This window comes from Erinaceus europaeus, chromosome 21 (genome assembly GCF_950295315.1).
Source record: "Erinaceus europaeus chromosome 21, mEriEur2.1, whole genome shotgun sequence".
NCBI lineage: Eukaryota > Metazoa > Chordata > Mammalia > Eulipotyphla > Erinaceidae > Erinaceus > Erinaceus europaeus.
In genome coordinates, this window is record NC_080182.1 from 25,611,785 (window position 1) to 25,631,384 (window position 19,600).

At 41.9% G+C, this 19,600-nt stretch overlaps 2 protein-coding genes across 6 annotated transcripts in view; one reads left to right on the top strand and one right to left on the bottom strand.

Moving 5' to 3' along the window:
* Window positions 1–1,778: 1,778 nt before the first annotated feature.
* Window positions 1,779–9,483, bottom strand: EPM2AIP1 (EPM2A interacting protein 1). The gene is made up of 2 exons (XM_007517113.3): window positions 6,801–9,483; window positions 1,779–3,567 (listed from the first exon to the last, which is right to left on the bottom strand). Exon 1 carries the CDS (start codon window positions 9,360–9,362, stop codon window positions 7,536–7,538), a length of 1,827 nt encoding a protein of 608 aa, XP_007517175.1. The 5' UTR covers window positions 9,363–9,483; the 3' UTR covers window positions 1,779–3,567; window positions 6,801–7,535.
* A 47-nt stretch (window positions 9,484–9,530) lies between these two features.
* Window positions 9,531–19,600, top strand: part of MLH1 (mutL homolog 1) — a 38,017-nt gene continuing 27,947 nt past the window's right edge. For 3 of the 5 annotated variants that reach the window (XM_060180572.1, XM_007517050.3, XM_060180573.1), the window contains exons 1-5: window positions 9,531–9,936; window positions 12,451–12,541; window positions 13,808–13,906; window positions 15,962–16,035; window positions 18,396–18,468. In XM_060180572.1, coding sequence (XP_060036555.1) covers window positions 9,821–9,936; window positions 12,451–12,541; window positions 13,808–13,906; window positions 15,962–16,035; window positions 18,396–18,468 — 453 coding nt within the window. In that variant the 5' untranslated portion in view covers window positions 9,531–9,820. Of the gene's footprint in view, window positions 9,937–12,450; window positions 12,542–13,807; window positions 13,907–15,961; window positions 16,036–18,395; window positions 18,469–19,600 lie in introns of those variants that run through there. The other 2 variants (XM_060180575.1, XM_060180574.1) reach the window with 2 other exon arrangements.

Genomic DNA, 19,600 nt, shown 5'->3' on the forward strand with positions numbered 1-19,600 from the left:
CTAGCCACAAGAAGTAAAACTGAACCTTTAAAATTCACTTCAAGACTACCAACATATTGAGAAGGGAACTGATTAACACAAAGAAAACAGGTAAGAATTAGTAGGAAGAACGGTCTATACAATTGAATTGACCTGTTTTTTTTTTTTCTTTCATTTTCTTTTTTTTTACCTCCAAGGTTATTACTGGGGCTCCAGACAGCTTTGCTGCAGGTGGGGAGTCACAGGCTTGAACCCAGTTCCTTGCACAGTCCTTAAGCTTAGTACTGTGAGTTTAACTGTGTGTGCCACCACCCAGTGCCCAATTGACCTGGTTTTCAACAAGACAACGACATGGAAAAAAGTAGAGGCAGGCAAGAGAGAGCTCATCTGGTAGGTCCCTGCCTGCTGTGAGGTCCTGGATTTGGGAACTATGGCACCGCACCAGGGGAAGCTCCAGGGACAGTGGATGCTGCTGTGGTGTCTTCCCCCTCCCCAAGAGGAAAAAAATAAAAGAGAAAGTTAGTCTTGGAGTAGTGGACAAACTATCCCAAAGGTTTTGTGAGAACTGTGAGAATGCAAATTGTTTTAAGCACTGTGAAGTCTAGAGATTGCAGAGAACATTAGAAATTATACTTATGTGACAACTGTTTTGTAAATCATTATTTTCCTAATTATCTTTAAAAAAAAAAAAAACCTTTTATTTATTTTGGATAGACAGAGAAATTGAGGGGGAGTGAGACAGAGAACTGCAGCACTGTTTCACCACTTGTGAAGCTTTCCCCCTGCAGGTGGGGACCAGGGGCTTGAACCTGGGTCCTTGTACACTGTAATGTGTGTGCTTAACCAGGTGTGCCACCATCTGGGCCCCCCTAATTCTCTTAAAAAAAGAAAAAAGGGGGATGGAACAGGTGGTGATACAAGGACCCCCGTTAAGCCCCAGTCCCCACTTGCAGGGAAGAAGCTACATGAGTGGTAAGCAGGGCTGCAGCTGGCTCTCTCTCTCTCTCTCTCTGTTTCCCCCTTCCCTCAGTTTCTCTCTATAACATTTTTAAAAAAGCAGGGGGTGGGGTGAAAGACAAGGTGGAAAGGAATCTGGGAGCCTATTATATAATGAGACTGTATGCATTTGTCAATGATTGTACTGTAAAGCATCGATCCCCTCAATTAAAAAAAGGTAGAGAGGGTATAGGTGATAAAGCATAGTTAGTTCTATACTTCTGAAAATCTGAAATTTCCCAGGAAGATTAGTGAAAAACAAAATGTAAACTAATTCAATATGCAGGAGACAGAAGTTGGAAAACTATCAAAGAACTACCACAAGAGGCACCAACCCTATTCTTTTCAAATCATTTTTTTCAAACTCTCTAGAAACGTGTACTATTTCAAGTTTCAGAACGCATAGCAAATGTAAACATTTTTCTAATATAAAGGCATTGGAACTCACAGTATTTTAGATTTCAAGGGTATTTATGTGTAAGCGCTGGCACCCTGATTCAGCTATTATCAACCAGAACCACAGGGCAAAAATATGAGGATTCTGGAGTCTTTTACTGGGCAAACAAGTAATAACAGAAATGAATTCAAGAAGGCCACATGGTAAAGAGAGTAACATAAATTTGTGCTGGTTCTATTTTCTCTGAATCCATCTGATTTTGTCTCCTAAGGTCCTGTGGTATAATTTTAGTCACCTCTCTGAGACCCAGAAAACAGAATAACTGGGCTTCCTGTGAACAATCAATGTCCAGTTCTATAAATTCTAAGGGATGTGGGTCAGTCGAATCCAATAAGACAAACACAAAAATGTTCATAGCAACTTTATTCATAACCACAAACTGGATACAACCAAAATTTTGATCAATAGAAACAGATTCATAAATTGTGGTAGTCATACATGACACACTATACAGAAGTAAAAAATGAACTGCTGCTACATGCAACATGGATGACTCACAGACAAGCTGAACAAGACAAGAGTACATGTTAACTCTTAGCACTTACACAAAGTTATAAAACAGGTCAAATAAATCTATAGTGACAAAAAGTCAGAATAGTGGTTAAGTACGTGTGAGAATGGCATAAGGACACCTACTGATATAGAAATGTTCATTTTTTTAAATCTGGGTGATGATGATAAGGGCATATATAAAAATTTAGAGGTATACACTTAATATTTACATGCGTAATGTAAATTTTACCTCAATAAAAATGTTTCTAAAGAAATTTTATAAAGAGGGATAGAACTAGATATAACTATGAATCAGCATTGTCTTCCAAATACTGGTTTTTCTTCCTGACACTTGGAAAGATTACACGCCTCCTGGAACTTTGGTGTGGCCATGTGATATGCTTTGGCTAATTAAAGTGCTTTAAGGGAATATAACTTATTTTATATTTTTTTCTTTTCCCAAAATGAGGAGCAACATCCTAAATGGCATGGTCAGCCTGGGTCCCAGGATGAGTACTACTAACAGCAGACATCAATGAACTTTGTCTGTACAAGGCCATGTTAAGTACTTTTGCTTTTGCCAATCAAACACTGCCAGAATGATCAGATTCTGCCATTACAGGGTAAAAATAGTAAGCTAAAAGAAAATATACGGGCAAGGCTACCTTCCAACAACTTCCTTTATGAAAACAGACACAACAGGTTTCACCTGTGGGGTTAATGACTTGATTCTGGACCTAGAGCCAACCCCCTGGACAAGGAGCTAGAGGAAAAGCTGTGTGAGACATTGAGATTGTGTGGCTACGGCTGCATGACAACCTGGCCCATTCTGATACCTAAACTGTTCTCAAACATCCTAGAAGCCAGACACTGGCCTTGTTGGCAGGCACTAGGGAAACTGCTACTGGAGGATGAAGAAAGTAACTTTGAAGTGGCGATTCATGTTATCAAGTGGGTCAGACTGTCCCATGAACGAACTTGGAAGACAGATAACCTACCCTTAACTAGAAAGTAAGAGAGATAAGAGAGAGAAAATAAACTATCTTACAACTGCTACAGACTGCTTTTAATAAACAGAGAGTAACTAATCATCAATTTACAAGCAGAAATGCAAAGGAACAGAGAAACTGTAAGTTCAAATATTGGTTAGGATGAGGCCACTTCTCAATTATAAAGACAAAATAGAGAAACTCTTTAATTAATCTAAAGATTGATTAAAAACCCACCTTTGCAGCAGGGATCGCATGTCAGGACAACTAGCATTGTTACTGCTAAGACATTTGAATGAGTTAATGTACCTCAGAGTGAGTGTTTAACCAAGAGTGTAACACTAGCTAGTCCCTTTTAATGGACAAAATCGAAGTAAGAGCTTAAAGGACTAAGTCAGAATACAGTTCTACCAAGAAGCCTGAAAACTCCAGTTACCCAGAAATTAAGCTGACAGGCATTTGAGCAAGAAAATAAAGAGATCAAGCAAATCTAAAAAGGTTTACACAGACTAGCTGTCACTTGGGAGCCATCTTCCTTGGGTTGGTGATGAAGATAGTCTGCAGGTAGGAAAGCAAGTGACCAGGACGGCTGAGTAACTTCTAAAGTTTATTTAAAATTACTTACTTTCAAGTCCCAGAAGAACCACAAATCATCTGTAAAGGAAAGTAGGAAGTAAATAGTATGCCATTTCCAACTAGGGATGATGCTTAACAAAGAAAAATAAATAAATAAAAGGATATTAACTCTTAGGAGGCAGTGTCTTAATAGTGAGTTGAATTCTTTAATTATTAAAGCACTGTAATTCACTAAAGAGCTGTCAATCCATTTTTTTTCTATCCAGTTTTATTTGGAAGTCTGCCTTTGAAAATTAGATTTTATATTAGATTTCTGTAAATCCACCTGGGTTTGAATCCAAACCTTCCTACTATGTTTACTACAGTAAATTGCAATGTTTCCTCACCATTCATAAAATAAGTGTTAAGCCACATGTCAAAAACCGAGTCAAATTCTGGGAATACAATAAGGTCCCGAGTCATACAGAAGTTGGAATCCTTTCTTAATTTGTAATACTTTAAGGAAAAAATACCCACTAAGCAGTCCAAGGCCAGGACCACTGTGAAGGTCAAATGAGACTGTGAAAGGGCTTCAGTGACTGTAAAATATGATACAAAAATTTATTCATTCCAGTATTTACTGAACTCTGCTCAACACTGTCCTAAGTACTTGAAATGTAACAGTGAGCAAGGCTTATATGGTCCCTGCCCTTATAAATTTGGTAGAGTCAGAAGAAATGACCATGATGTGTGCAGTAGATAATGCACACTATAGGGCAGCTAAGATAGAGGGCATCTGTGAACGCTTCAAGGAAACCGTATATACATTAAAGATGAACTGAAATGTGTATCTTAGCTTAAGAACAATGGTGAAAACAGTTGAGTTGATAATAGCCAAATATGTCTTTTAGAGATAGGCTCAAAACCAAAGAAAGACTAATGAGACCATTGGTCTACTTTAAGACAGGCTAACGGTCTGAATCAGGAAAGCAGCACTTGAGAATTGAAAACAATTTAGACAGTAGACTTTACCAGAAAGGTTTCTGTGAGTGGCTATGAGAGACAAGGAAAGAGTCACGGATACTTAGTCTGAGGTTCAGGCAAGGCTAGCTGAATGGCTGATAGTAACAGTACTTTTTACTGAAAAGAGGACAGAAAGGAAGAGTAGGTTGGGGGGTGGGAGCAGTAAGTGTGTGGCAAGATCCACGACTTCCTGCAGGGCCCAGGAGTCAGTAAAGTGGACTGAAGCTGTCAACTAGATCGGAGTTTGGAAAGGTCTAGGAAGGAGATATGAATCTGAGAGTCATTTGATACAGATGGTAAATGAAGCCATGGGTTAGTGAAGTCAGGGGACATGAGATCAGTGAAGGGAATGCTGCAGAATACGATGACCTAAAACAAATTTGTAAGCTCTCAAGGATGCACATAATTAAGGCAAAGAGGTGCCTGAAATGAAGACTGAGGACCTGGAAATGTGAACTCCCTCAAGTCAAAGGAAACAAGAGAGAGTGGGGTCAAAAAAGGTTCCGACTACTGACAAGAACTTAGTGAGCAAGGTGTAACAGGTTGAGCCGCAATATGGGAGATGAGCAGACAGACAAATCTTTTCAGAAAACTAGAATAAGAGATACAGAGTTTTAAAAAATAGTACTTATTTTAACTATCCACTGATAGAACAAGACCAGTAACAACTACTTTATAAAAAAGAAAGAAACTGCCATGCAGTTACAGAATTACATAATACAGAAAACTAGGAAACACACTTTTTTACAAACAAGACTAGTTTATAGCAAATTTCTATTGTTCAGAGCTGATTTTAAATCCTTGGTTTATATGCATCCCACCTCCACCCCCCACCCAGTGACTACATGATGCAAACTAGTTTTTTTTTTTAAATTTAAACAAAAATATATACTAGAACTTCACAAAATGTACACGGCATCAATATTTGAGGAACTGGACAGCTTTCTGGTCTTTCAACCATTCTTTCACAAAAGAGAATGCTCCAAGCTATTAGGAAATTAGCTAGGTGTGTGTGTGTAATTTTAGCTAGGGGTGTGTGTGTGTGTGTGTTTAAGGGTGGGAGTGGTTGATTTCCCACTACTATTTATGTTTTTTTCCAGATAGCTCAGATTCCCTACAAATAAAAAATCTGAACGTGTGTGTGTGTGTTTAAGGGTGGGAGTGGTTGATTTCCCACTATTTGTTTTTTTTCCAGATAGGTCAGATTCCCTACAAATAAAAAATCTGAACTTTACCATAATTAAATAGCCTGATAATATAACACTTATTTTTCTGTCCTTATTATGTATCAATTTAATGGAGTACAGCCTTTAACCAGGCTCAGTTTAACTGTTAGCTACTGGAGCCTATCAAAGCTTGTACCATACTTTAGCAAAAAGAAAAAAAAAACTTGGAATGTTGGAACTAGCCTCCCTCTATCAAGTATTGTCAGTTTGCCCAACTTGTCCTTCCAGTGTTGTTTCTACGAGCAATCTGCTCTGTTCCTCAAAATAATGACGGTCTACATGGGGGGGGGGGGGTGTCTACTGGCACTCTGGGAGAAATAATCTATGTGCCAGGCTTCAAAGAGGCCCTTTAGACTTAATTTACAGGCAAGCAGAATCCTTCCCCTCAGAAAACGTGAAAACCAAAACCTAACATCCTCTAGAAAGAGGAGTTACTGCCTCTGGTTGAGAACCACTTACACAATTTTGGCTTTTATGGCATCTATTTTGTTTGATTGCTCAGATAATTTCTTAATTGCATTCTGGTTCCTTAAATTTGCTCAATTAGAAACCATAAAACAATGCCACAATGATTAAGACAGTTTAGCACAACAGTCTCCAACTAAGGGAATCTGTAAATTGGATCCTGTTTTTAACTCGCTTAAATTTGTCTTTATTGTTAAGATTTCCTTTTCATAGTCAACAGAAGTTTCTGTTCAGCACAAAGCAGATGTCTCATGAGAAACCTGGAATTGCTACAATCTGTGAATAAAGCTGCTTGCTGTAAGTTAAATATTTCTGCTTGTGCACCATCAATCACAGACATGTGTGGGACACTTTCAAATTCTGAAATAAGTCCATTTTTAGGAGCTAACAAAAACCAGTACTATATCACATTAAAGTAAACAGTTTTCTTTAGGCAAGACTTCTTTATGAAGCAGTAACTAACACCCATGCTTTTAGGACAAATAAGCTAAAGATATCTCACACCTCCTGACCCTGGATTGCAAAAATCTTTCTTCCCTCATTCTTTTTGACAGTCAGACTCTGTCTAGAGTAGAGTGAAGAATTATTAATGAGCAACCATTAAGAGTCTATACTTACCAAGGTCCTTTATAGGCCAGCTGCAAAAGCAGCTCCCAATTGTGAAAAATGCAGGGGAAATCTCCAGTGGTTGGTCAGTCTGATTTCCAAAGAGCAGAAAGCCTCTAAACCAGCAACTTAAAACTTAATTCTTGCTCCTCTGACTAAAACTGTATTTGGTTACTTTCTCAGTACTATCATTATCACTGGGGGGAGGGGAGAGGGGGGAAATCTGTCAACAATTACTTCAAACTCAGAAATGTTAATTGAAAAAAGTCCCAAACATTTTAACAGACAAAACACCTCCTTTATATGTATGCTCTTCCTTTTCAGAAACTTCTCAACTTGATCTGTAAGTTTCTGTAGACTGATTCAAACATACATTGAAAGAGTGGATCGTTTTAAAGTATAATTTAACCATTAGTTAAAGTAAGAGTTAAACTTTCTTCAGAACACCTTATAAACAGACTTCTAATTCAATCACCTACGGGCACTAAGTAGCTTTAAAAACAACTATATCGTTAAATGACTACAATCATTAAGTTTTCTAAAAGGTGTTCTCGTGTTTCAGTCCTATGCTGCTTCTTGAGATGAAAAAAATATATAGATCACTCAGAAGAATCTGAGTTCTGATCAATTTATATGAATAAACCTGGTGCTTTTGCACAATCTAAATTAGTAAACTTGAGAAAAAAAAAACATTTTGACTTTAGAACTGGATTCTTGTTGAGTGCATCAATGTGGCACTACATAGACTTAGGAGTTGGACTCATTCCTTCCTCTCACAAGATCATCCCAGTGTGGTTCTATTTCAGTTGTGGCAATTCTAAACAGGGCATGGAGATGATCATCTGTCAGTGGTTGGCTCAGAGTGTGTTGGTTTCGAGTTAAATAGGAAAAAGCCTTTTCACAAATCTGGTTACTATCAAATAAGGATGCCACCTTGCAGGCAACGCCTTTGATAATTGGGTAAGAATCAGCAGACAATCCCGCATAGAATCGCCCTAAGTCTTTAACTCTGTATTCATTCCAAAGGTCAGTATTCGCCTGAAGTTTGGTCAGCTCCATCCTTACTGAAATAGGTGCGTATTCAGGTTTAAAGTTAAATGGGTTTGCAAAAAGCTCTAAGTCCTTTTTAATGAAGCGGAGGTCCTTGAAATGTCTCTCAAATTCTTTCTGCAGGCGACAGATTACCACTTGATATCTATCAGGATCAAATACCTTCTCATCTTCCTGAAGATTCTGTTGAAGCTCATCCACAACTTCTCTGAAGGCATCGAAGTGGGTTAGGTTTTTCTCCTCGATGTGTCTCTGCAGTAAATTCAGCTTAAGTTCAAAGGTACAAATATGGTCAAAGGCAGTAGCAGCAAAGACTTTACTCACTCCCAGTAGTTCACTGAGTTCCCGAAGGTGGTCCATGATGTCCACCAAGAAGCCAAAGTCGCAAAGCCACTGCTTGTCTGTGAAATGGACCGTGGTGGCCCCAATGGAAACCAAGAACGCCTCGATCTCTTTTCTTAGGGAAAAGATTAGTTTCAAAGTCTTCCCTTTTCGGAGCCAATTATTCAGACACCGTCCATTAACCCTTTCACCGTGCTCTGATTCGGATTCAGTCAGCAACCCCTGAAATTCGGGGCGTCGGACTCCTCTGGTCTTAATCAGAACTATCCACTCCGATATGGTGTTGACGATCTGATTCACGTCCACGTCGTAGGAGCTCAGTAACTCCAAGTGGTGAAATCCTGAATAGTGGATCACGTTCCAACAGTTGGGGCTGACGGCCTTTTCTCTCATGTAGGAGACCAGTCCGGAGTTCTCCCCAATCATCCTGAGCGTGTGGGTCGTGGTCAGCCCGACCATTCGCTGCAGGCTCAGCCCGGCCGTCTGGAGGGCCTCGAGAATCGCCGCCATGAGGGCCCCGACACTGAAGTGATGAGTCAGGTTGATGATGGTCAGCAGCTCTTCTTGCACCTCCAGTTCTTGATTCACGCCGCGGATGAAGACCAGGAGGTAATTCTCATAGGCCACAAAAGCCTGATCGTCCAGGGCCAGAGAGTAGGCTTTAAAGTCCTTGGCCCGGTCAAACAGCTGGCTGCGAAGGTTCTTGTCGATATTCAGGACCCTCTGCCGGGTGATCTCCGGGGACAGATCGATGCCGTCCAGGACGCTGACGTGATCGGGCAGCACGTCTCTCAGCATCACCTCCATGCACTGGGTTACGAAGTCCCCCTCGCCCCAACCGCGACCCTTCAAGGCCAAGAGGCGGGCGAGTCCGAGGCCTGCCCGAGCCGCTCGCTCCTCGGGGGTGAGCTGGGCCACCTCGGGGACCTCGCCCTGGCGCAGCCGCTCCACCAGGGCCGCGCGCTCGCCCTCCTCCACGTACCGCTCGTAGTGGTCGTGCTCGGCCTCGTAGTGGCGCCTGACGTCGCGTTCGCGGGTGGCGACGATGAGGCGGCGGCACACGAGGCACAAGGCCCCTTCGCCCTCGGGAGGCTCCACCACCAGGTAACGCTGGGTCCACTCGGGCCGGAAAACCTCGGTCTCATCGACTTCCATTTTGCTCCTCTTGGGCGACATCCACATATTACTGGAAGCCACCGAAGCAGGCTCGACCTCCCGGAGGCCGCAGGGAGAGGGGAGGAGCGGGAGCCCGGGCCAAGCACCTCCTCCGCTCTGCGCCAGATCACCCCAGCAGGAGACGCCAAGCTACGGCTATGAAACCTCCTTTCTTATTGGCTGGAGATTTCGTCACCAGCCAGTAAGAAGAACGGACAGTGATTTCTCGTGCGCAGGCGCATAGCTTCTCGCTGTAGGCGGGGAGGAGGCTGCCTCAGGGAGGGACCCAGAGCCAACGGAACCCCGGAATGAAGGAACTTGACTGACATGCAAGCTGTCCAACCAAGAGCTCCCTAGCTCAGAAGCGCGCTAGCGGCTGGAGGGTGGAACCGACTGGTTCGCGAGCACTAAGCTCAAAAGTGATTGGCTGGGTGGTGACATTTCCGGCGAGCGTCATGACGTAGCTTGGACTCACTGGCGCCAAAATGGCTTTCGTAGCGGGTGTTATCCGGAGGCTGGATGAGACAGTGGTGAACCGCATCGCGGCGGGGGAAGTTATCCAGCGGCCGGCTAATGCAATCAAGGAGATGCTAGAGAACTGGTACGGAGAGAGTCTGGCCGGGCTTCCTCGTAGGCTGAGACTTAAGGATCATGCCTCCTAGCCCTGGGCGGAGGCGGGCTTTGCGAATGCCCACAACGGCCAGCACGGACGATGGGGGGGGCCAACTTCTCTCTTCCCGTGTACCACGTGTTCATGCGTACTCACGCGAGACGTTTCTTTTTTTAATTTATATAATTTTTTTTTTATAAGATGAAAATATTGACAAGGCCATAGGATAAGAGGGGTCCATTTCCACACAGTGCCCACCACCATAATTCCGCACCCCATCCCCTCTCTTGCTAGTTTTCCTATTCTTTATCCCTCTGGGAGCATGGACCAGGGTCATTATGGGGTGCAGGGTCTGGCTTCTGTAATTGCTTCCCCGCTGAACATGGGCGTTGGCAGGTCGATCCATACTCCCAGCCTAGCGAGACGTTTCTAATCCGGGAAGGGCAAGGGCAAGGTGCTGCATAGTGTTGCTTTAATGGTGCCCATCATCTGTGGGAAATGCTTCTGAAATTACATACGCGGTGCAAAAACTTGAAATGTATGAAGGTTTTCCGTGAGAAAAATAGTCATTCAGCATACCATACTATCAGTGTCTTGCTTAGTAAGTTATACACGTTCAAGGATACAAGTCATTTTTATTGTTAATAAATTGGAACTTTAGGCCGTTAGATTTTGTGCTTAGCCTGTGACATGTTAGCAAATTAATGACCCTCAATTTAAATGTTTTCCTGCTTATTACACTTCTTTGAAAGGGATGTGTTGCTATAAGGTGATTTTTGTGGGGTATGCCATAGATTCCAGAGCTGCCATACAGTGTAGAACAGATTTTTTAAAAATGGAAAGAAATGTGGATGGCGACAGTAAACTGCCAAAGATGGCAAATGCTGTAACACAACCCTCAGATTCTTATCGGTGCTAATGACTTTCGTGCACCCCATGAACACCTGGTAAGGGTTACAGCACTGTTAGAATACTGTTGAAATGAAATGTTAGCTTGGTAGCTTTTAATTAGTCAGTAAGGTAGAGGTTAAGTCAAGATAGGATAGTACAACTTCAGTTGAGGAAATCCTAATAGTAAGTCTTTTAAAATTATTTATTTATTGGATGAAGGCACCCAGGAATTGAGGGAAGGGGGAGAAGGAGAGAGAGAGAGAGAGTGACTGGCAGCACTGCCTAACCACTCATAAAGCTCTCCCCCTGTAGGTGGGGACTGGGGGCTTGAACTTGGGTCCTTGCACATTGTGTGCTTAGCCAGGTGCCACCACCTGGCCCCAAAAATAGTCTTTAATGTTTAAGCAACTATCTGAATGAGTGATGTTCTGAATGAACAGGAGTTAACTTCTCTTTCTCATGCAGCGTCAAACTGAAATTTGCTTTTTGTAGCAAGTACTCTGTGCTCAGTATATTACTTGAAGGTAGAAAGAATTCCTTGGCATCTTAGAGTACTTTCCACATTGCCTTTTTTTTTTCTTACCACAATGTAAACATATTTTCTTTCAGAAAAGGGAGTAGTAGAGAAAAGCATTCAGAATTTGTTTTTTAATGAACATTCTATTAAAATTTGAACCTGAATAAAGTAGGAAATGGTCATATTAGTTGAGAAAGAAAGGCATGAGCTAAAAGGATCCCTTTTCTAATGTAATTTCCTATTTTCTAAATCAATTAAAAATGTATTTAGTGGTTGGTGTATTGCACCAAAGTAAAAGACACTGGAGTGGATGGGGGGGGGGTGGAGAGTACAGATCCAAAAAGGATGACAGAGGACCTAGTGGGGGTTGTATTCTTATGTGGAAAACTGAGAAATGTTATACATGTACAAACTATTGTATTCACTGTCGAATGTAAAACATTGATCCCCCAATAAAGAAATTAAAAGAAAAACATATAAAACTAAAGTAGAGAAATAAGGAAACACGTTCTTTGCTGGGCAACAACTACCTGTAAAGAGAAGCAATTAATGCAGGGTCACATGACCCAGTGCCCGGACAGAAGCCATGTTCCTCAGTTTCTATCACTGAGACACAGGGGGAAATTAACATCCAGCAGCTTTCATAATAGAGAGGCTGTCATTTCTGTGTTCATATACAAGCGAATATGAAAAAAAATGTAGTGAATAGAGACAGAGAAATCAAGGGGGAAGGGGCAGATAGAGAAGGAGAAACCCACAGCACTGTTTAACTGCTCAAGAAGCTTCCCCTTTTGGTGGAGACTTGAACTGGGGTCCTTGTGCACTGTGATGTGTGCACTTAACCAGGTGTGTCACCCACTGCCCAGCCCCTAATTCAGTTTTCTTTCCTAACGAAACACAGATGGTTCTCAATGTTTCTTGTTTCTATTCCCTTTCCTCACACATGTGAAGCAATAGATGCAGTCACAGAATCTGTAAGACAAAAGAAAAATATAGTTAAATCAAATAGTTTTGTATTTATCTAGAATTCATTTTTATTTCTTGACTCAAATATGGGTAGTTGCAGATGGATAATTTTTTTCTGTTTTACTCACCAGTTTAGATGCAAAGTCCACAAATATTCAAGTGGTGGTTAAAGAAGGAGGCTTAAAGTTGATTCAGATCCAAGACAATGGCACTGGGATCAGAGTAAGTAAACCTCAGAGGAGCGCAGTGATAGTGTGCTTCATTTGCTGTAGCAACTGGCAGAACTGTTTCCTGTTGTGGAAACACTAGATTTCTGTGGATGCAACTTTTGACTGAAAATTTTTTTACAGTGGATTTCATTCTGCCTAACCAGTAGTTTCTTGGTTTGATTTTATCGGGCATGCCAGGGGTTTTAAAGTTTAGAACTCTCATACAATGTTTAAAGGAAATTAGAAACAGGGAGAGAAAAGTGGGTGTCAGCTGTAAACCTCCAAACAAACAAACAAAGACAATTTACATAAGTATATGTGTAGGGACACATCTGGTTAATTGCTCACATAACTGCACAAGGACCCAGGTTCAAGCCCCTGGTCCCCACTTGTGGGAGGAAAGCTTCATGAATGGTGAAGCAAGACTGCAAGTGTCTCTGTCTCTCTCTTCTCAAGTTCTCTATCTCTATACAATAATAAATAAAAGTATTTAAAAAGTAACCTAAGTATATGTGTATATGCATATATAAGTTATATAGAGGGAGATGGGTGGTAGCGCAGTGGGTTAAGCGCACATGGTGCCAAGTGCAAGGACCGGCGTAAGAATCCTGGTTTGAGCCCCCAGCTCCACACCTGGAGGGAAATTGCTTCACAAGCGGTGAAGCAGGTCTGCAGGTGTCTCTCTTTCTCTCCCCCTCTGCCTTCCCATCCTCTCTCCATTTCTCTCTGTCCTATCCAACAGCAGTGATATCAATTACAACAGTAAAACAAGGACAACAAAAAGGAATAAATAAATATTTTTTTAAAAAAAAGTTATACAGAAACTCTACTGAGTGCCTATTCTATACTGTGCACTGTCCAGGGAAGTGAAAACTCCAAGTTTCAGGACATGTCATAAGACTGAAGGTTGCTTATTCCTGACAGAAAATAGTACACAATATTTTAGGACCTATCTTCTTCAGGTGTAGCATAGAGTATATTGTCCAGCTCCCTTCAGAGGATGGAACATTCTCTGCCATTGTTGATCCAACTTGATGGCAAGGTCCTACGGGGGCCCACAAAGGGGTCTATTGTGTTATTCCTGATAGAGATGACCAGTAACAATGGAGAGAGGGATTTATTTGAGGTCTAGGTCTGCCATGTCTGTTTGGGAATCTCAGGACTCCCCGATTAGGGCCCCAGTCAAAACTCTTCTTAGGAATTTCTTCAGTCAAAAAGAGAAAAATTCAAGATGTGGAATAATTGAGTAATTATTTGCTTATTTCTTTGTATCTTCTAGAAAGATGATTTGACTATTGTGTGTGAACGGTTCACTACAAGTAAACTACAATCCTTTGAAGATTTAGCTAATATTTCTACCTATGGCTTTCGGGGTGAGGTAAGCTAAAGACGGAGGGAGTGTGCAAAATGTCTTCGTGTGATAACACTTCTGCCTTTCATCAGTATATGTTTCTCAATAGAGGTACACCAGCAATGATGCCTTTTACTTGTTAGCTATATGCTAATCTGAACAAACTTAATTTGATTCAGTTTTCCAAAACTGAGAAATATTCATAATACTTTATAAACCATTTTTTTCTGTAGCAGCCTCCCAAGATATTTTTTGTTTCTTGATAGACGAATGCATTACCACTATAATGTTTTCCTGTACAAAAGTTAAATGTCACTATGATCAATAGTTAGGTATAAGTATCAATAGATAGCAGTTATGGGTGGTGCGGGGGAATGGAACTGATAGTGAGATTTAGAGACTGTGTGATAAAAGACATTCTCGGGGATCAGGTGGTAGTGCAGTGGGTTAAGTGCACATAGCGCAAAGACCGGTCTAAGGATCCTGATTTGAGCCCCTGGCTCCTCACCTGCAGGGAGGTTTCTTCATAAGTGGTGAAGCAGGTCTGCAGGTGTCTATCTTTCTCTCCCCGTCTGTATCTCCCCTCCTCTCTCGATTTCTCTCTGTCCTATCCAACAACAGTGACAACAAGGGCAACAAAATGGGGGAAAAATGACCTCCAGGAGCAATGGATTCATAGTGCAGGTACCGAGCCTGGCAGTAATCCTGGAGGCAAAAAAAAAAAAAAAAAAAAGACCTACTCCTTTCAACCAATAAATTGTAAGGAAAAAATAACGAGGATTCAAGGACCCGTAGAATAAAAGAGATGTATCAGCTGTGTGAATCAATTCAATGACCTTTCTTCTATCTTGATTTGGGAGAATCAAGAAAAAATGTTGAGACAGATATTTGAACACAGACTTGGTCATTAGATGGCATTAACAGGGAAATTGTTAACTTTCTTAGTATAAAAATGGTAGTGTGTTTTCTCAAAAATCTTTGCAATAGATGCTGAAATATTTATAAATCACATTATATGATTATTATATGCTAAAGAAAATAATGTTTTTAGACTAAAATAGGATCTTAAATCTTTATGAGTAAACTCTGTGGGGACTGGGCAGTGTCCTGTCTATCAGAGTGCACATGTTAAAATGAGCAAGGACCCCTGTTCTGAGACTACAGGGGAAAATCTTCACAGTGGTGAAGTAGTGCTGCAGGTGTCTCTCTCTTTCCCCTTCCCCTCTTGATTTCTGTCTCTATCCAAAGCCTGGATAAGACAAAGAGGGTGAGGTGGTGTATTGGGGAGGGGAAGAGAATGGTTATAGGTAAGTTTCAGTTATCAGAATAAGAGGAAAAGAAATTCCAGATCATTGATTTCTATCATTTTAAGGTCGGTCACTACTATCAGATGTAAACATTGTTTAATTGCTATGTGGGTTGAATGCAATGAAGTTAGCTCAGCAGAGAAACCTGTGCACAGAGTACTTGAATCTGGTTTATAGCTGTTGACACATAGTTTATGTGACCGTGAGGGGAAGATCCGTTTGACTGTGCTTGAATAAATCCAGTGTGTGAAGCTGAACTATCTCATTTACTTGATAGAAAAGCTAGCAGTGTTGGGGCTGGGTGGTGGCACACCTGGTTGAGTGCACATGTTATAATGCACAAAGACCTGGGTTCGATTTCCCCCCCCCCCACTTGCAGGAGGAAAGCTTCACGAGTGGTGAAGCAGTGTTGCAGGTGTCTCTCTGTCTCTCTCCCCCTCTATCACTCCTTCCCCTCTTGATTTCTGGCTGTCTCTATACAATATATAAATAAAGGTGATTACATTTTTAAAAAAAAAATGCTAGCAGTGTCTGCAGAAACATAGCTCATGAGTGAACATCTAAGACACTTTCCATCAAGCCATATTCTAAGGGGAAGGAAAAAAAAAAGCTTCACACATAAAATAGAACCAGATTTTACTTTATTCTTATACTAAAGGTCCTCATAAGGGATTTTTCAGAATTGAAAGAAATTATATTACTTTTCCCTTTAGTAGTATTTGACAGGCAGTGATCCAGCAGTGAGTTATTCTTTCCATTTCTTTTTTTTCCTTAGGCTCTAGCCAGCATAAGCCATGTGGCTCATGTTACTATTACAACCAAAACAGCTGATGGGAAGTGTGCATACAGGTAGAGTGCTATCTTTTGTTTGCAGTTGCTTTGAAATGTGCCTTGGGCCTTAAAATAGTCCCGTCTAAACATCACTGTTCACTTCTTTAACAGAGACTTTGGTAAGTTTTCTTTCCTCCTTAGTTTCTAATCTACAGGATGATGATTGGCAGTAACATTACTTTGTAAATTCTTTTCTTTTTTTTGTAAAAATATTTTATTAATTTATTAATGAGAAAGATAGGAGAGAGAAAGAACTAGGTATCATTCTAGTACATGTGCTTTCGGGGATCAAACTCAGGACCTCATGCTTGAGAGTCCAATGCCTTACTCACTGTGCCACCTCCCAGACCACACTTTGTGAATTCTTAAAAGAGTAACACATGGTGACCTGGATAGTAGGACGATGGATGGATACAGCACTGAGCTCTGAAGCATGAGATCTTGAGTTCAGTTCCCAGCATCACATGTGCCAGAGATACTCTGGTCCTCTCTCTTATCAGCCTCTCATAAATAAATAAATAAATCTCAAAAAAAAGAAATGAAAACATGATAGATAAGCGCCCTGCAGTTGTGTTCTCAGGGAACTCTGCCCTTTCCCCTTCAGAAGGGCACTGCTTTGGGCTGAGCACAGAGTTATGGAGTGCGAGAGGCTCTCAGCCCCAGCTGCCTCCCTGTCACGTGTGCATTCCTGTGCTGGCTTGCCTTCTCATGTGTGGCATCTCTATCTTTGCTGACACCGTTTTCATAGGCTGAGTGACCTTAGAACAGAAAATGGGACTTAATCACACCTTTGTCTTTATAAATACTGACTGTTCACTAGTGGAAGGTAGGTAGGAGTACCTAGTTTATATGGAAAAATGGAATTTAGTAATTGTGCAGATTGCAAACCAGTGGAGAAAGTAACTTCAAGGAGGGCAGCCATGCCTGTTTCTCAGTCTTCAGCAAACCTGCTAAGCAGAAGGAGGTGGCGCATCTCGCAAGATGCCTCGATAGTAAGGGAGTTAATTTCATGGGAATTAGAAGTTGCCCTGGGATCTGCCTGGGCTGGTATGATGAGACTCTTTTCACACAATGAGGAGGCACCTTTGAATGTATGGCTTCTAAGTATTCTGGGACACAAGTTCTGTTTCTTCAACTTTGGGATTGCTTTATGCCCCAGTTTGGGACTTCTGGCTTCTCCCCTTCTGTGGCAAGATGAAGTTCAGGCTCATCAGCATGGCAAACAGTACTTACCCTTGATGCTCTCAGCTCACCTTTCCGACTTCTACTTGCTACACGTCACCAGCCACCATATATTCCAAAGCTTCTGTGCTTCTACATTTTCCCTTTCCTCAATGGCCTTTCTGTTCTATCCACCTCAAACCATTCTTTTCTGGAGCCTGGATCAGTGTTCATCTCATTTTCTACTATTCCCCCTCACCCAACACCTGAGTTTCATTCACCCTAGGTTAAATGTTTCTTTGTAAAACTACCCTTCCTCTCCCCTTCCCCCAATTTTTTTAAAAACCATTCATTTATTTATTATTGGACAGAGAAATTAAGAGGGGTGGAGGAGCTAGGGAAAGAGACAGACACCTGTAGCCCTGCTTCACCACTTGTGAAGCTTTCCCTGTTATCTTTATTTATTGGGTAGAGACACTTAGAAAGGTGGGGGGCTGGGCAGTACCACACCCGGTTAAGTGCACATACTATTTTTAATTTATTTTTTAATTATCTTTATTAGATAGAGACAACCAGAAATCGAGAGGGGAGGGTTGGATAAAGAGGAAGAGAAACAGAGACACCTGCAGCACTGCTTCACCACTTGTGAAGCTTTCCCCCTGCAGGTGGGGACTGGGAACTTGAACCTGGGTCCTTGCGCATTGTAACATGTGTGCTCAACCAGGTGTGCCGCCACCCGGCCCCCAGCACACATATTATTAAGTCCAAGGACCCATTGCAAGGATCCTGGTTTTGGATCCTGGGGAGCCTCTGGCTCCCCACCTGCAGAGGGGTTACTTCACAAGTGGTGAATCAGGTCTGCAAGTGTCTGTCCTTCCATCCCCCCTCTGTCTTCTGCTTCCCTCTAAATCTCTCTCTGTCCTATCCAAAGGGGGGTGGGGGAGAAGGCCTCCAGGAGCAATGGATTGGAAACAGTAACCCTGAAGACCAAAAAAATTGCCAGAAGGGCAGGATTTTTTTTTTTCTTTTTGGTATCCAGGTAGAGTAATAATGGAAGTAATAATAATAATAAATATAAAGGAAAAGAGGAAAGAAGTAAGAACATAACACACAGGTATATTTTAATCTGGTGTTTGCATAGATGTCTTTTTTACCCTTTGGCTATGTATTTGCCCTGTTCCAGTGCATATCAATAATCTCTTTTATTTCCTGGATAGAGCAAGTTACTCTGATGGAAAACTGAAAGCACCTCCTAAGCCATGTGCAGGCAATCAAGGGACCCAGATCACGGTGAGAATGGCACAGGGGGTATAATTGTTGGGGGAGAGCTCTGTGCAACACTGAGATTCTAAAATGATTTTTCTAAGTGACAAAATAAATTTTTACTAGTTAATAGACATCCCTAATATATCACCCCTTAAGCAAGAAAAAAGGCTCATTATCTTTGTAACGGGATGTCACTTGCCTCTTCATCTCTTTTAAGGGAGAATCTTTTGTCAGGATGGCAGGAAACAGTAGGAAGGTGGTTGGTACTGAAATAACCTTAAGCTTGACTCCAGAAGATAAGAGTTAGACTTTCAGCCTTGTCTCTTAAAGATTGTGGGTCCAAAGGGAAAGTTGTTTAACTTCACCTTTTTTCATCTATGAAATGAAAACAAAGAATAATTGCACACTTAGAGGCTGTCTGGAAATACTGTTACATCAAACATCAGGAAGAAGTCCATTAGGCTTTCCTGTTGTTGAGGTGGTCTGGTGTCGGGCTGCACCGCGGAGAAGAGAGCGGACGTCCAGAGCAAAGGGGTACACAGATCTTTATTATAGGATGGGGGGGGAGGTTTGGTTCAGACCACGTGGAGCCAGCCAGCAATGGCCGACCACGGAGGAGAGCAGGGAGCAAGACCTCAGAGAGGGAGAGCCGAGAGCCCAGAGAGAGAGAAGGGAGGGGTGAGGGGGCTTTTTATAGGGCGACAACCAGGGGTGACGTGTAGTGCCAGGATTGGTTGAAAGGGGGCACTCTAGGATTTAGCGGGGCATAGAAAAACCTGGGGGCGGAGCCAGGATTGGTTGAAAGGGGGCACTCTAGGATTTAGCGGAGCATAGAAAAACCTGGGGGCGGAGACTGCATCAGAATAAGTCCTCAGCAACATCTCCTCCTATCCCTTTATATCTAAATGGACACAGTAAAGAAAAATGGAGCAGGCTTAAATGTTTTAGAGGAATGCCAAGCTCGGGTGGGAAGATGTAGGACTTTCTGTGGAGGAGGGAAGGCTTAAATGGCTGCCAACCTTGTGAGATTTATGCGTCCTCCTGTGCTCAACCCCTCTTTAGAGAGAGAGACTTACCTGGAGAGACTCATCTCATAGGTTTAAGCGCAGCCTGCTCAACCATCTCTTCACAATATCTCTACATCTTTTCTATCTTT

What these genes read in the sequence shown, in the direction of transcription:
- EPM2AIP1 (XM_007517113.3), bottom strand. Translation starts at nt 9,362, where the DNA reads ATGTGGATGTCGCCCAAGAGGAGCAAAATGGAAGTCGATGAGACCGAG.